We start from the raw sequence: 16,017 nt of genomic DNA, 5'->3' as shown, positions 1-16,017 counted from the left end.
TCTTTCCTAGCCACAGTCCTCTCCTTCACAACACTATCCATCCAGCCTGAAGGACAAATGACTGACTGACTCCAAAAATCAACATCAAAACATCTCTTTGGCTGGCTACCAGGGATCTCTAATGTGCCGGTGAACAAGAGGACAAATGGCTTTCCTTTAGTTATTTCACATAACGTATCTACTCTGAATTGTATTTAGATGAGTTCACAGTGTTACCCAACTACACCTTGCAATATGTGCCTTGTGATTCCTACAATTACAGCAAAGATCACAGTCAAGCTATTTTTCAATATTATTATTAATCACTGATATGGAATCATACATTTTCATGGAGTATTAGAGACAGTAAGACGTATTCCCTGCCCTGAAGATCTTAATATAGTTTGGGCTACAAATTTGATAGTCATACCTTCAGTAAATCAGACAGACGAGTAAGCATGTCAGTAGTAATAGAAGGGATGTTATCCACACACTGGCAGTACTCAAGTATTATTTTTATTAATAGCAACACTGTCCTATAAGAAAAGAAACAGAGTCAAATATGCAATTTCAGTTGATAAATCACACCAACAACACAGGTTTGTAGACAGCAGGGATAGTTCTAACATATTCTTTATATGCTTTCCTCTCCCATTTGTTGCATCCAGCTCTGTTAAGGTTTGTGTGCAGCTGCCCATCTAAATTTTTAAAAGAATAAAAAAAGGTTTACCAGACACCGTTTCCCCCTAGTACTCGAGATTACAGTATTAAGTACTATTTTTCCTCTGAAAACCCCCTCACGCAAATTTAAAGACGGTAAAGTGGACTGACATGAAAACAGATTTATGCCTTTTTTGCTGCTGCTTCATGATGAAAAAGAAAGTTTTTGTCTAAGAACATAACTTGTTTCTGTTTGATTTTTTACACTAGTAATCAAGGTCTTGTCCATCCTGGAAGACCTGACAGTGACTAAGGAAACAGTAAAATGATGACATCGCAGGAGACCGCAGGGCCAATTCTGGCCCTTGCTCCAGCATAAAGGGGTTGTAAAGAAGGCACAGGTGACTCACTGCAGGAGCAGTACAGGCCTGATGATATAAGTGGGTCTTATATCACTGAAAATCAATGGACTTAGGTTCCTAAATCACTTTTGAGAACATGAAATTTAGGTGCTTTTAAAATGTTTTCTCCAGATCAGTAAAATAGCTGGAATGCAAAAGGATATGTAAAGATGGGTAAAAAAATTTCTTATAAAAATACTTAACTGGTGCAAGAATAATAGTTCCTGGAGTTTGATAAAGTTATTTTATATTTTATAGAAATAATTATTGTATGAATGGAGGGATCTATTCACACATCAGTAGGAAAATATAAAGCTCCAGTCTTAAAATACTGTGTAATCCTTGCCAATTTTGAGCAAGTGCTACAAGAAAAAAAAAATCCGTAGCACACAGACAATGACGGGCATTGAAGAGGCTGTAATGAATGCACAATCAGTAAGAGACTGAGCGGCTTTATACACATAGCACGAAGTGCTCAGAGACACTGAGCACCCATAATTCCAACTGACTTTAACGGTAGTTGCAAGTACCCGGTATTTGTCAGCATCAGACTTCACCCATATAGAGCATCTGCAATCCTTTGAACTCAAATATGAAGAAGGCAAGAAAATACAGTCCAGGCCATCCATGTCAGGCAAGGCTAGTATTCCAAACAGGTATCCTGACACTGCAAAGCAAAAATCTTCTTTCCACACAATGGGGTACAGAAAGAAGATGGACAGACATCCAGAACAGGCATTTGTGTGATATTTGTAGGCCATCTGATTTGGGGGTTATTTTTTGTTTCATCTGTATTTTTTAAAAAATCAGGTGAAACAGAAGAATAAAAATGTCTGTAGAAATCTGTAGAATTAAAATGTTCTAGTTAATACTGAAGTTGATTTCTTCAAGGAGCTAAAAAATAAATAAAACATATTTCTTCTTCAAATGACCAGACCTAGATTATCAAATGCAACTTCAATGCATAGTACAACAAGGTATTTAGCCAGAACATTGTGAAGGAACTATTCAAGTTGAATGGCCCATCAAAGAACACTTAACTCACAATGGACCATGGGAGACGCCTATTTACACTTAATGGACTTTCCTGTGATGGCTTTTGCTATGACTAAGCGAAATCATGCATGGACATGTGACCTGCCCATGCGACTCGAAACACCATCTTGTTACCTGTAATTTTCCACAGTGAGAATAATGGGATTCCCTTCATTTGGCAGAATTTATAAAAGGCCCTGGAGACATCTCCATTTTCCTCTTGCCTGCTCAAACCTCTGGACTATGGCCTTATACTAATGGGAACATTCTAACCAAAGGACTGGGGACCTTTCAATGATTTGGAAGCAACCAGTGACTTAACTTAAGCCAGCAGTTTATTCCATCACTGATCCAAGTCTGATCCAAGAACTTTGCAATTATTATATGTATTTGATTCCTTAAACCAATTTTAACTCTCACCTTTCTTTCTTTCTTTTTTTGTTTAAATAAACCTTTAGATTTTAGATACTAAAGGATTGGCAACAGCATGATAACTGGGTAAGATCTGACTTACACATTTACCAGGGTATGTGGCTTGTCCTTTGGGATCAGAAGAACCCTTTTGTTTGATGAAATTGGTTTTAAATAACCACTCACCATTATGTCTAGTGTTTTTGGTGGTGATACAAGGACTGGAATTCCTAAGGAGATGGCTTTTCTGACTTCTTGTCAGCCAGTGTGGTGAGAAAGAAGTTTACTTTTGTTGCTGGTTTGGTATATCTTATGGGAGAATATCCACCAGATCTGGCCCTATTTCTCAGCAGTTTGTCCTGAATTTGGTATTCTCAGTTGTGACCCACGGAGGCACGGTGAAAATCCTCAAAGACCAACTTAAGGCTTGTTCTTCAGGCTGCTGTTAAAAAATTGAGCCACTCATTTTTGAGTAATCAGTGGCATATCATCATCAGGCAGCCCACAAAAGATGACAGCTGGTTACAAATTTTCATTTAAGTTTAGGGTATTCTGAGGAATGAGATAGGCGAGGCTATATCTTTCACTGGACCAACTTCTGTTTGTGGAAAGTATAAGCTTTCAAGCTACACATAGCTCTTATTTATTTCTCAGGATTTGAAAGTACAAACTATCTTTACACAATGACTTTGTGGGAGAAAAACATTTTATAATAACCCGGAAACATTTTTAACAATTTTTTTGTTTTAGTTTTAAATTTAGTTTCTTAAAAACGGTGACATCATAGAACATTAGGGTTGGAAGAGGTCATCTAGTCCAACCCCTTGCTCAAAGCAGGACCAACACCAACTAAATCATCCCAACCAGGGCTTTGTCAAGCCGGGCCTTAAAAACCTCTAAGGATAGGAAAACCCATTCCAGTGCTTCACCACCCTCCTAGTGAAATAGTGTTTCCTAATATCCAACCTAGACCTTCCCCATTGCAACTTGAAACCATTGCTCCTTGTTCTGTCATCTGCCACCACTGAGAACAGCCACGCTCCATCCTCTTTGGAACCCCCCTTCAGATACTTGAAGACTGCTATCAAATCCCCCCTCACTCTTCTTTTCTGCAGACTAAACAAGCCGACTTCCCTCAGCCTCTCCTCGTAAGTCATGTGCCTCAGCCCCCTGATCATTTTCATTGCCCTCCCCTGGACTCTCTCCGATTTGTCCACATCCTTTCTGTAGTGAGGGCCCCAAAACTGGACGGAATACTCCCGATGTGGCCTCACCCGTGCCGAATAGAGGGGAATAATCACTTCCCTCGAACTGCTGGCAATGCTCCTACTAATGCAGCCCAATATGCCAATAGCCTTCTTGGTGACAAGGGCACACTGCTGACCCATATCCAGCTTCTCATCCACTGTAATCCCCAGGTCCTTTCCTGCAGAACTGCTGCTTAGCCAGTTGGTCCCCAGCCTGTAGCGGTGCATGGGATTCTTCCTTCCTAAGTGCAGGACTCTGCACTTGTCCTTGTTGAACCTCATCAGATTTCTTTTGGCCTCCAATTTGGCTAGGTCACTCTGGAAGCTATCCCTACCCTCCAGCGTATCTACCTCTCCCCCATCAATCCAGAAATATCAGGAAATCAGATGTACCCAAGAACAAAACACCAAAGATGTCTTGATTTACTTGCTTTACCTCCTTTTTTGCTTTTAAAGGGAATTTTACTGAGCTTAGAGTAATTATTATTCACCATTGACCCATATATACTTGTCCACATATGGGACTAGCGATATCTGATATTATTTTGAAACACCACTGGGGCAACGAGAGTAAAAACTTATGCAGGGACCAAAAACACTAGTGCGTGCACACCTTGATGTAAGAATTACAAGTAAAAAATAATAATTAAATTTCAGCTTGATGTTTTAAGCAGATGTAGCATCTTTAAAAGATACATAACATCTAATATTATATAACTGCTCCAGAACTGAAAAGAAACATATTTAGCAAGGAGGAGGCTTGTCTTGATTCAGGCAAGATTGCTAAAGCTGTTAGTCTTCAATACATTTCTGCTCAAAGCACAACCAACTCACTCATCGTTCAGGGGAAAAAGTGCCTCTTACCCGACCACAGCATACTTTTGTCCTTCAACAATAAGGAAGTCAGTTGGCTTTCTTTCTTCAGCAGCTAGAGATTTTTAAACAGAAAAGTGAGGTGAGTTGAACCAAAAACAAGCGCAAAAACTGTAATCTCGAAAAACAAACTATTCCCTTGCTGAGGTCGGAAAAGCAATCACTCTCCAGAGCACCAATCCTTTCTTTTATGCAAAGTCGACTTGGCTACCTACCATAATTACTGTAATTATTTATTCTATATTTATACACTGCAGTGATTGAGAGGCAAAGAGCAGCATGATGGGATTATCTGAGTACGAAAGGTTAAAACAACGGCAGAAAAAAGTTGAGGGGGCACAGTAGAAAATCTCTAACAGATTTTCAGTGGCCACCACTATTTTAGCTCCAAACCTATTTCTTCAAGCCCAGCAATACAAGTCCTCTCTGATACTGCTCCTATGATAAATTTGACATCGCCACGATCCTGTTTTATTGAGGGAAGCTAAAAATACTTCTTTCAAAAGCAGTGGTTTTCCAACCTTATGTTGGTGAGCCAGCCCTTGCACTCATTGGGTCCTAGGATGTCCTTTGCGTCCATTATGTCCCCTTATGTCATGCCTTACCCCAGTGAGGTTACGTAATCGTGCCTCTCTCTTGTCCTTTTTTGTCTTTGGCCATTTTTCTTCATCTCATGTGCTTGTTTTCTGTCTTAGATATTTATATGGGCCCCGCCTCACCATCTTTACTGTATTTATCCTCACAAGACCCCTGAGAAATAGGGAAGGACTATTATTTTACAGATGGGAAAACAGAGGCACTAAGAGATAAGGTGACTCGCCCAAGGTCACACAGCAAGTCTGGGATGGAGTAGAAAACTGAACCCAGGTCTTATGCCAGTGCTACCCAGTGCCTTACCCTGCACATTGCTGGCTGGAGGAGTGAGAACTATTTGACAGAGGGGATATGCTGAGAGCATACACGCTTAGCAGTTTCCTCTGACATGTCAGCGATATATCCTGGGGAGGGTTCTGGCGTCCTGTAAGGGGCTGCAACCCTTAAGATGGGAATCCCTGTGTTAAAGTTAGGGTTTCTTCCTAGGCTCTCAATTCACAAATGGCTGAATGGCTTAAACTTTCCCAAAAAATCTTTTAGGCTGAGATGAAGCCTAGAACATTTCAGCCTTAAAGAGATATTTGTTTCCCCCCCAGAACAGAAGGAACTTGTGACTAAAGGAGTTCGAGCAGAATTTTTGCAACACTTAACTGTAGCACTTACACTACAAAAAAAAAATGGAGAGAATATTAGAACACAAAATACACACCACCTGCTTTTTTTTCAGGTAGAATAATTTTGCCATCTGATACAGAATCAACAAGATCCTGAAACTCAGCAGGAACATCAGCTTGCTTCCAGCGCTCGTTATCTAGCAGCAAACTATTTATAAACATAAAAGAAAGGAGGTTAAGTAAATAAAATGTGTTGCCCTGAAGACTCTCTTGCCTCTACTGCAATGAAGTCAAAGCTGCATTGGGTGAAAAAGGCTTCGAAGTCGGAAAAGACTCAATGGCCTGAAATGTTATTAGCAATCAACATTTAGATAGGGGTGCATGGTGCTTTACAACAGTAAGTCAGACACCCTTGTTCTTGCCTGAAGAATACATAGACCGAGTAAATGAAACAGCACGCGAAACACAAGAAACTGAAAAAGTATCTGATGGGCAATGCAGAGTGCTGTGGGATCACTGCAGCTGCAATGCTTTGTGGAAATGGTGTGGTTTTGAATGAACGACAGGAAAGGTGCTTGCTGTACATTAACTTGAAACCGGTTCCATGAGTTCATGTCAGAGAAAACCTAAACACATACCAAAGAAAGCATGGAAGAAATGAGTGAGTGATGAAGAAAAATGGAGCAGTCAGGAGATCAGTTTGACCCCAACGACCAAACCACAATATGACTGGCTGGGACTTCTTGTCTACATAGGCCACACCTACAAACGGAAGATGAAAGTAACTACCATCTTTTCCATTTAATGCAAATTAGGTGTAGCCTGATAACAGTCAGTTACCTTCTCCATTACTGGGGATTGGTAATGTCTAAGGGTTGACCCCTTTAACACACATCCCTGAGAAGGGTTGCCCTACACCATCATCAGAGACTGGTAACACCTGGAAGCAGCTGCCGTGGACATCAGTAACAGATGGCCCTCCTCAGAGCTCTAAAGAAGGGATAACTTTTTAAAGGGCTCATTTCCAGGTGTTACCAGACCCTGATGATTGTGCATGACAAGTGGGCCAAGCTGTAACACAAAGAAGAAATTGCAGGAGGTCTTCAATCCTTCTGGTAGCTAATACAGTCCTCAGTTGGACCATGTTTGGGCAGTCCAGCTCAATGGGATCAAACTATGCATAAAGAGCAGATATATAGAGGGAACAGAGCAGTGTACAACAAACCATTATAATAGATTTCAAAAACAATTTTTCACTTATAAATAAAATTTGGGCTACTGTGTGCCAGGAAGTAAAAGATCTCCATTTGTCTCAGGCACGATTGTTAAAATTATTCCTTTAAAAACATGGAAGCAGGGTGTGTACCTGAGTTTTGTTTTTCTCTCCTCATGAAATCTATTCACAAATCTATTGGCTTGACTCTGAAGTGCTCCTCGCAATGACATACTTTTTCTGCCACAGATCTGTTCAGTGTCTAAGATAAATCCTTCCATTAATCGAGACAGGGCAACAAACTCGTTGGAATTCAACTTCTCCAGGAACCCATCCTAAATGCAAGGGAAACTGCTATTAGGAGATGGAACACCCCAAAGTCACAGGCATAGCTAAAGACAGAGACAGGGCAGTGGGACAGCTGTTATTAATACTCTAAAAATGAACCGAATCTAAACCGCAGGGAAGACATCTCCATCAAGCCTGTGCCACACCAGTGTGTCACCACAACTTGCATCATGACCTGTACCACTGGCTAGTGTCATCCAGGTGCTGCCTGCCTGTGTCCTCAATGGCACAACTTGGCATGCTGGGCCTCCACACAGGTGCACCCTTCCAGATGTTGTAAATGGTGAAGCTTCAAACCCTGGTAGTGGACTTAAGCCCTACAGCACAGGCTCACTAAAGCCACATCGACATTAGGGAGTTTTACTGTGTTTAAACCCATAAAAATTAATGAGACCCAGGTGTAACCTTGACTATCTGACATGAGGATGATGACGAACATGACTTTTCCTTGACTAAGCTCACTGTTGGTTATTTGGCCTAGCTGCCCCCCTGGTGTGATTTATTGGAAAGGACAATCCCTAGGCTAGGTCTTGAAGTGAACCAGCTGGGCCAGAATGCTGTTTCATCACTTCTGTGACAGCGCCATCCATTTCTACAGAATTTAAGTTTTTGACCTTTCTGGTTTGAAGCTAATCTCCCAAATGTGACCCAAGGCACAGCTGTCTTACCTGGTCTGCAGAGAAAGACACAAAAAACAGCTCTAAAGGAGCTGTGTCCCACCCTTGTTAGTCTGAAATGTGAATACTCATGCCTCACGAGAACTATTTAAAATGTTAACATTGGTATCTATGGCTCTGCCTAGACAAAGACTTTTTCCCTAAAATTTCCCGCCATTGCTAACACTGGTTCAATGTCTCTGGAGACAGGGAAGTCCTAAATGTAGGGGCTGCTGGCATTTTAAAACACTGTGTCACTTTACTCTGCTCGAAGTAGGTCTAGACAGGTTAAAATACTACCAGGTGCTAGCACCTTGTCTGTGTTAATGCTCCCATCATTGCTATGATAGGTGAGAGCTGCACAGGTGGGAAATTATAGGGAAACAACCCTACTGTTAACAAAGCCAATTTCAGGGCAGCTCATTTCAGCGGAAAGTAGAAGTACGCATTATTTAGGCAGTACATTACAAATGGTGTGTTATGTTAATACCAGTGATCTCCTGGGCATTAGGTAACGTGAAGTTCCTTTGATGGCATGAGCAGTTACTTGATTTCAATAAGCATGCAACTTCAAAAGTCTAAAGTCTACCAAAAAAAAAAATACTGCTCAATATTAAAAAAAAATAGCAAATAGATTTTCGAAGTTTTTTTATTATGGATGCTGATTCTAGCAACAGCCGGATGAGCCAAGCTCCTTACCTTTGCTCTTGCCATGAGGAACTTGACAGAACGATCATGGCAGATGTCAGAGGCACTGTAAAGTAGCTCTTGAATGTTATTTGCCAGTTTTTCCAGCTCCAGATCAGTCAGTTTCATATCTTCGCTGATCCTGAAAATGACAGAAATGTTTGTTTGCAAATGATTTCACAAGTATTATGCTTTACATGCAGTTTCCAATCACTTGCTGAGGGAGGAAAGAACACTGCAGCAGCAAAGTGGTCTGATATCGCAAGTTATCTTTACTATATAACTTTGGACAGTTGGAGCTTTCTAACCCGCTGTCAATGTCGTATCAGTCTCCATAACTAGCGAATGCATGGTTCTGTTCTATATTTTTTTTTAAATCCACCCAAATTAGGTATTTCAGGCAGACCACTGCACAGAGCTTATTATTTTATTTTTTACTGCTGTTGGTTAAAAGTTACCTAGCCCACATCATTATTTACACATCGCTTTGTGACAGATACACACACTGCTTTTTCCAAAGTGACATGCAATGCCTGCAATAAATGTTCTGCAGCTTTTTCTCCTTCAGCTTGTAAGCTTTCTGAGGGGCCACCGGTTCCATGACTCCATCAGTGTCCTCTCTTGCCTTCTGCTCCTTGCTACTTAGGTTTGTGCCTTTCTGAAAACTGTTTTTGGCCTGGCCACCGTTTTGAGCCCACTGCATGGCACAGCTCTGCCAGTGCTTAGCAAATCGAGTCTGTAATTTGCTGGTCTGGTGTGGCTGCTACAAGGGTTGTAGGTGTTGACAGTGTGTGCGGAGAGAGAGAACCTGCAGGACAGGGAGACTGAAATGGGAGGGTGCCGTGAAGGAGGTGAGGTGGGAGCAGCAAGAGGGTGGACACTCTCACGTAGTTATATGTGCCCTATTACAAATGCTAAAAGGAGGCTGTGTGAACCCAAAAGAGAGTTGCAAAACAAGCATATAGGGATACAATAGCACATTTTATAATAAAAAGTTGTTCAATCAGCTGTAGAAGGTTCTTTGCCACTGAAGTCCTCCACCTCCAGCAAGGCCACCATATCCATTGACCATTTGAGCAAACAGCTCTAGACTGGTGTCCAGTTCCTTCCCCTCCTGCTTGTATCCGGATTTAATTCTCCTGGCTGTTCTCCTCATCATGGTGCCTCTCTCTTCCGGGAGCTCCAGTCATGTCCACCACGAGGTTAAGTTGGGTGGCGAGGTCCTTGCTGAAGACCCTGTCCAGTTGCTTGCTCCCTGATACATCAGGGAGTCATCACTGGACCTTAGTCCTTGTTTGTTTTGTGGGGTTTTTTAGGATAGTTGTCTCAAATCCTTTCCCTCTGGCCATCCCTATGCTTCGGAGTGCTCTACACCAAGCATGGATGGCTGCTCAAACACACATGTATAGATCTTGGAGTTCCTGCTGTATTTCTGCAGCTGGAACTGAACAAGCTCCTCATCCTACTGAGAGATGAAGTTGTGGATGTCTTCTAGCTATCAGGCAGCTGCATGCTGTGGCATTTAAAATGGACTGCTTGATAAAGATCTGCATCTAGAGCTGCTTGCTATGAAAATGGCTTGCAGCTGAGTTCTGCACACTGTGCAGAGCTATAAAGTAGGTAGCTTCCAACCAAGTAGAGCCTCGAACAATGGAATACAGAAGGTGACCAGAAAGGCTATTTCTGCAGTGGCTGGCGAACTGTGGGACAGCAGTGGGAGGACTATTTGCATGGATTGTGTTATCACAGTACTGGAGGTGCATCCACTCAGCCATTCAATGAACCGCACTGATTCAGACTTACCCCTATAACTTATCGAGGCAACTTTAATCAACAGACAGCCAGCGAACAATCAACTGTAGCAAATGTGTATGGACACCTGGGAACTTCCAAACAGTTGAGAGATACTATGATCAACTAACGTCTCTAATGCAGACAAGGCCAGAGGAGGTTATGCACCCCATTCCTCCACAGGTGCAGAGATTCCCCAGGCAGGAAAAGCAGTGGGTTTCTGCTGCACAAGGGTTGGCGTGCAAGTCCCCATGCAGCTGCACACGTCGGGCAACAGATGGCCCTGGGAGGAGCCAAAGGAAGTGCAGTCTGTGGTTCCTGCCATCCTCCCACGGCATCCTGCCTAAGAGCCTCTGGAAGCCAGTTCATCCAATAGCTAGATAAGCAAACTGAACCAGAGTGAATTTTACGTTGTAACGTCATGTCACCAAAAACTGCCAATGTCTGAATGGTACATTATAACATTAACATTGGTAGGACAGGAGTCAACACCGGGTAAATATTCTAGCAGTGATGTTTACTTACATAATCTCTACTCCCCCTGGTATAACAGAAGACGGCATCTGTTCTTTGCTGGACGAAGAGTCGGTAGTGCATTCTGGCTCAGATACTGAATCACTGCTGCAGGGCTCACTGTTTGGAGACGTATTTCTTTGAGAGGTAGTGTCAACTGCTACAGATGGGAGGTCCCCCTCACTGAATGCATCACTTATAAACATGCCTTCGTGAGTCAGATAAGCTACTTCTGTATCCACAGTATTGTCTTTTGCAGGGTTCTTCTGTACTGAAGTTTCCTCCAGTTCCCTGGTCCTTTGGTTCTTGTCTAGAACCAAGAGAACCATGCTACGAATAATATTTAAGGTTGCCTAGAATCAAATATAAAGTTTATTAACAAAAAACTTAACACCATTTTCCTTTGACAAACAGACGTTTTCTTTTAACAAGAAAAAAGAACATTTAAATATTAATTGGTTTTATTTATTTTTTTAATGTTGTGTAATCATTAGTTCGAATCACAGGAGCCGATCTCCAATAGCAGCCAGCACCAGATGCTTCTGAGAAAGGTGCAAGAAACCCCACATGTGGATTAATCTGTCCCCCAGGAAGATCTCATCCTAATCCTAATAATTAGAGCCTGACATAAATCATGAAACAAGAAGTTTTATCTACTTTCCAACCCACTCTCTGTTAACCATATAGATCCAACCTCTCTTGAAATTAAAGTTTAGGACTCTGTAGTCAAGATCAACATCTTACATTTCAACTAGAAAATAACTCTAGCTCAATTCTGCATCAGTGTCTGAAAGGAGGATGTGAAGCCCTTGAGAAATGAACATACTTACCTTAATTCTTTTGAGAAAGATAGTAAATTTAGAAAAAATATTCTTCAGTAGATCAAACCACTGAGGAAAATTCATCATCCTCATTTGATCTGCAAGCCTACAAAAAGAACAGCATTTTGGAGATGACAATTATTTACCTTTGAAGTGATCTACTGACAAGGCTGACTACTGGCATTTAAAGAGAAAGCGGACAGTCAAAACCATTGTAAATTTACAAAAAAGCAGACCGCATGGTAATAGCTGTCCAGTCAAGAAAACAGACAATACTATAAGCAGCATAGTCTTGATTAAGAAATAAATGGGAGGGTTAAAAACATATCACGCCAGAAAAGTGAATTCCTCAGTTAACATTCACAGCTTTTTAAAGCAACAATGTCCTTGTTCCGTAAGACCAGAAAGTGCTGCTTAGCCTCCATTACAGTCAGGGTGCATGTTAATGACCATCGTCATCAAGCACAGAGCAAAAATAACCAAGATTGACTATGAAGACACATTATTGCTGGCAAAGCAAAAATACTGGGGTTATGCTCTTTTTTTGCTGCACTGCAAGGAGGCAAGACAGGTTTCTGGCAAAAGGCAGGAAAATGCATTGCCAAAACCAAAGTAAAATCTCATAATATACAATTTGTCTCCGAACAGAATTAGTCACTATTTCTATGAAATGCAGCTTTTCAACCTTTACTGAATCCTCTGTGTGTCTGAACGCTAGCAGCAAAGGGGAGGTTACTTGCTTTCAAGATCTGATTTTAAAAAATAAATTGGCCCCAATTCTCAAATTGACAGCAATAATGGCTTCTGGTTTGGCCTTATCTGTGGGTCTAATTGTGCTCTTCTGGGGTAGGCTGTGAATCTAATTGTGCTCTTCTGGGGTAGGCTGTGAATCTAATTGTGCTCTTCTGGGGTAGGCTGTCTTAGGCACATACATGCGGCTCAGAGCTAAGAGAGCTTACGTTGTTCAGTGTCCTTCCATTGGAGTAGTAAGATGTGCCTCTAATCTCTTTCATGCAGGAGGTACTGACCTACAGACACATTTTATTACAGCACTAGAATATTATCAGAGGGAACGCCTGCTTTTCCCCTTACATAGTCAGGAAACAAATGTCTAAATATTTTAGCCTGTGCTTTTCCTAACCCTGTATATAATATGCAATGGAATTAACATGGTTTTAAAAACAAATTTCAAAAGTAAGGTTAAAAATACAGGAGTATAATTGTTAAGATCTGCAAGAAGAAGGGAAATACTCAGGGCTCCTGAAGAGGACCGTTGGGGAGAAACAGAAGAACAAGATGATACTTAATTATTCACCACTTTAAAAACAAATTAAAAAACAGTTGATCATCTGTGCTAAAGCACACATTCCCCACCCAACCTGCCACAACAGACCCGTAGCATATACTTACTTAATGACAACTTCTGTATCTATTTCTTCTATCTGCGATACCGTGCTAACCACACACTGTGAAGTTTAAGAAAAAAAGTGTCTTAGCGTCTTTCCAACCCTTCTGAGTTCCATAATTTAAAAGAACCTCAAGTTAAACAAGAAAAAAGAAAAGAAAGACAGGCATTTGGGTCATTTAACATTCTTACAGCTTTTTTCTTTTAATTGCAAAACATGGGACCCACGATTTTTGAAAGGGACTAGTGATTTTGGATGCCCAACTTGACACACCTGAAAGAGGCCTAATTTTCTCTGAGCACTTTCTGAAAATCTCCTTTAAAAGTGCCCCAAAATTGAGGCCCCCAAAATGCCCAATCATTTGAATATTTTGTCTGGGATGGAGATTTTATATTTATTTAAACAGAGGATTCACAAAAACTAACAATGTGAAGAACAGTACTATGATGGCATTACTCTAAGAAGTGGGCTATGGGTACAAAACAGATTCCCCAAGGGACTGTCTGTATTGATCTCAGCCCAGAAAATTTCCCCACATCCTTATTTCCTATTACTGTATATCCTCATCTTTGAGGCCCATTACCACCACAAAATATCCCCCAGCTGAAGAGCGGATGGAAAGAAAATGGCCATTCAGTCAAATTTCTAGCTCTCCCAAATCAATTTTTATTCCAAACGTTTCCATTGTTTTAGAGAGAGTTTATTGAGGCATCTTTGTTATTATGGGTTTGTTAAACCTAGAAACAAAGCAACTCCACTTAGACTAAATTAGAGACTTTCTCCAATGTGATCAAGAATCGCTTAGATGCGCAAAATGATTCAACAGCATATGAACTCGTCTGGTCTGTAAGTAGATTTCTATAAACCACAGTGGTGCCAGATGGTGTCCTGTTGTTTAAATATTGGTGACATTAATAACTGGTGTTCTGCACAGATGCTTCTTAAAGATACATTTCTTCATGAGCTATGTTGAATGCTAGGGGACTACACCTCTGTTCCTCTATTTGCATGGTCACAAAGTACTACAAGTGTGGGTGCAAGTGGGCAGCCCTACAAAGGAGTGTGGATGGACACATATGCAAGACTTGGGTGGAGAACAGTATTCCTTCTTTGCAGAAAAACAGTTTACTTCTGGGGGAATTTTGCATGCACAGAATTCATGGCCCCCGCATATTTCTTTGCTTCCCCGCAGAAAAATTACTTCTGACGGGGAAGCAAAGGGAAACCACAAGAATGGTCTTTCGCCCACTCCCCAGCAGTGCAGGCAAGTCAGAATGGGTACCCAGAGCAGCCGGTAGAGATGTAAACCACCACCAGGGTGGTGGCGGCTGGGTAGCTGTGCGTGTGAGAGAGAGACACTGTCCCTCTCACTTGCTGTTGTGGCATGCTCGGCATGGAAGGGCAGGGCTTTGGGGTGTTTCTGAAGAGGTAGGCATGGGGCACATTCTGTTCCCTCAGGCAGAGGAGAATGTAGCAGACGGCCTGCTGAGTGAATTGTTCCCATTGTTCTTATTGAATTCCCCCAGGAGTATACAACAGGTCTAAAAAATTTTACATTTACATTTTACACTCCTTTTACGTTGCCAGAGTGGTGTAAAGGACAGTCTGACCTTATAAATGCTTATGGTACTTTAGTGATTAGAACTGGTCTAAATTTTTGGACTGAAAAAATTTCCTATCAAAATGTGCTCCAGGAACTGTGTGCTACTGACCTTTTTAGAGATGGTCAGTAGCCAGTATAAACTGTGAATTTGAGTCCCCAGCCCTCACTTGCTCTTCAGTTGTCTATAATGTAACACTAAGCATATAGATGCATATATCTGTTGACTAATAACTAGAAGTAAATGGTTAATACTAGCTACATTACTATTAGAAAGAGGGGGTTTGGTGATTTCCTCCAGTGCTCCCCACTCCCATTCTCCATCCATTGTATTGTAGTTTAAATAAATTACAAACAAAATTGAAACCAGCTGTATTATATTACGTTATTTTGACAAAAATATGCAGAATTTTGCATATTTTTAAAATATTGTGCACAGAATTTTTAATTTTTTGACACAGAATTCCCCCAGGAGTAACCATTATCTGCAAGGGTCTACAAGAAATATGCAACATGTAAACATGATCCAAATACCACAGAGAAGGAAACTGGGAGTTGGAAAATAATGGTTTAAAGGATATTTCCAGATTACCTACTCCCCATGCATGGGTAGGGCAACACCCATTTTTTCATGTTCTCTGTGTATATATATCTTCCTACTGTATTTTCCACTGCATGCATCTGACGAAGTGGGTTTTAGCCCACGAAAGCTTATGCCCAAATAAATTTGTTAGTCTCTAAGGTGCCACAAGTACTCCTCGTTTTGTTTTTTTTACTCCCCATGTGTGTAACAAGATAGCACACTATCTGGCAGAAATTTATATCTGAAATTGATTCTATTTTGTTTGTTACCAAGGGGACATGACAACTGAGAAAGGCAAGGGAAAGGCATCTGGAGACTGCAGTCCACGCTGGGCAGGGGAATTGCTTTGTTTTGGTGTTCCACATGAATTTTTTGTGCCCTGAGGCAAAGGCTGAAACAGTCTTGCTTATGGCATTGGTTCTCTCCTGGGCTGGTGAGAAGCCCAGCGCCTTAACCGAAGGGATAGCACAGTACCCTGACTTTACTGTCTGTCCCATAACAGACAAGAGACCACGACAATCCAGGCAAGGAATATTTACGTATTAAACATCACGGAATTCCGACAGATGGACATCATCTAGCCCT

General features: G+C 41.3%; 1 protein-coding gene across 1 annotated transcript in view; it reads right to left on the bottom strand.

The window, feature by feature from the left end:
* The window catches only part of VPS54 (VPS54 subunit of GARP complex), an 81,460-nt gene that overhangs the window by 13,714 nt on the left and 51,729 nt on the right, over positions 1-16,017 (bottom strand). The window contains exons 12-19 of the mRNA XM_074949579.1: positions 13,254-13,309; positions 11,853-11,949; positions 11,035-11,375; positions 8,731-8,860; positions 7,181-7,362; positions 5,910-6,022; positions 4,598-4,661; positions 410-515 (exon numbers count right to left, since the gene is read on the bottom strand). Coding sequence (XP_074805680.1) covers positions 410-515; positions 4,598-4,661; positions 5,910-6,022; positions 7,181-7,362; positions 8,731-8,860; positions 11,035-11,375; positions 11,853-11,949; positions 13,254-13,309 — 1,089 coding nt within the window. The remainder of the gene's footprint in view (positions 1-409; positions 516-4,597; positions 4,662-5,909; positions 6,023-7,180; positions 7,363-8,730; positions 8,861-11,034; positions 11,376-11,852; positions 11,950-13,253; positions 13,310-16,017) is intronic.

This window comes from Natator depressus, chromosome 3 (genome assembly GCF_965152275.1).
Source record: "Natator depressus isolate rNatDep1 chromosome 3, rNatDep2.hap1, whole genome shotgun sequence".
NCBI lineage: Eukaryota > Metazoa > Chordata > Testudines > Cheloniidae > Natator > Natator depressus.
This window is presented reverse-complemented; position numbering and strand designations above follow the sequence as displayed.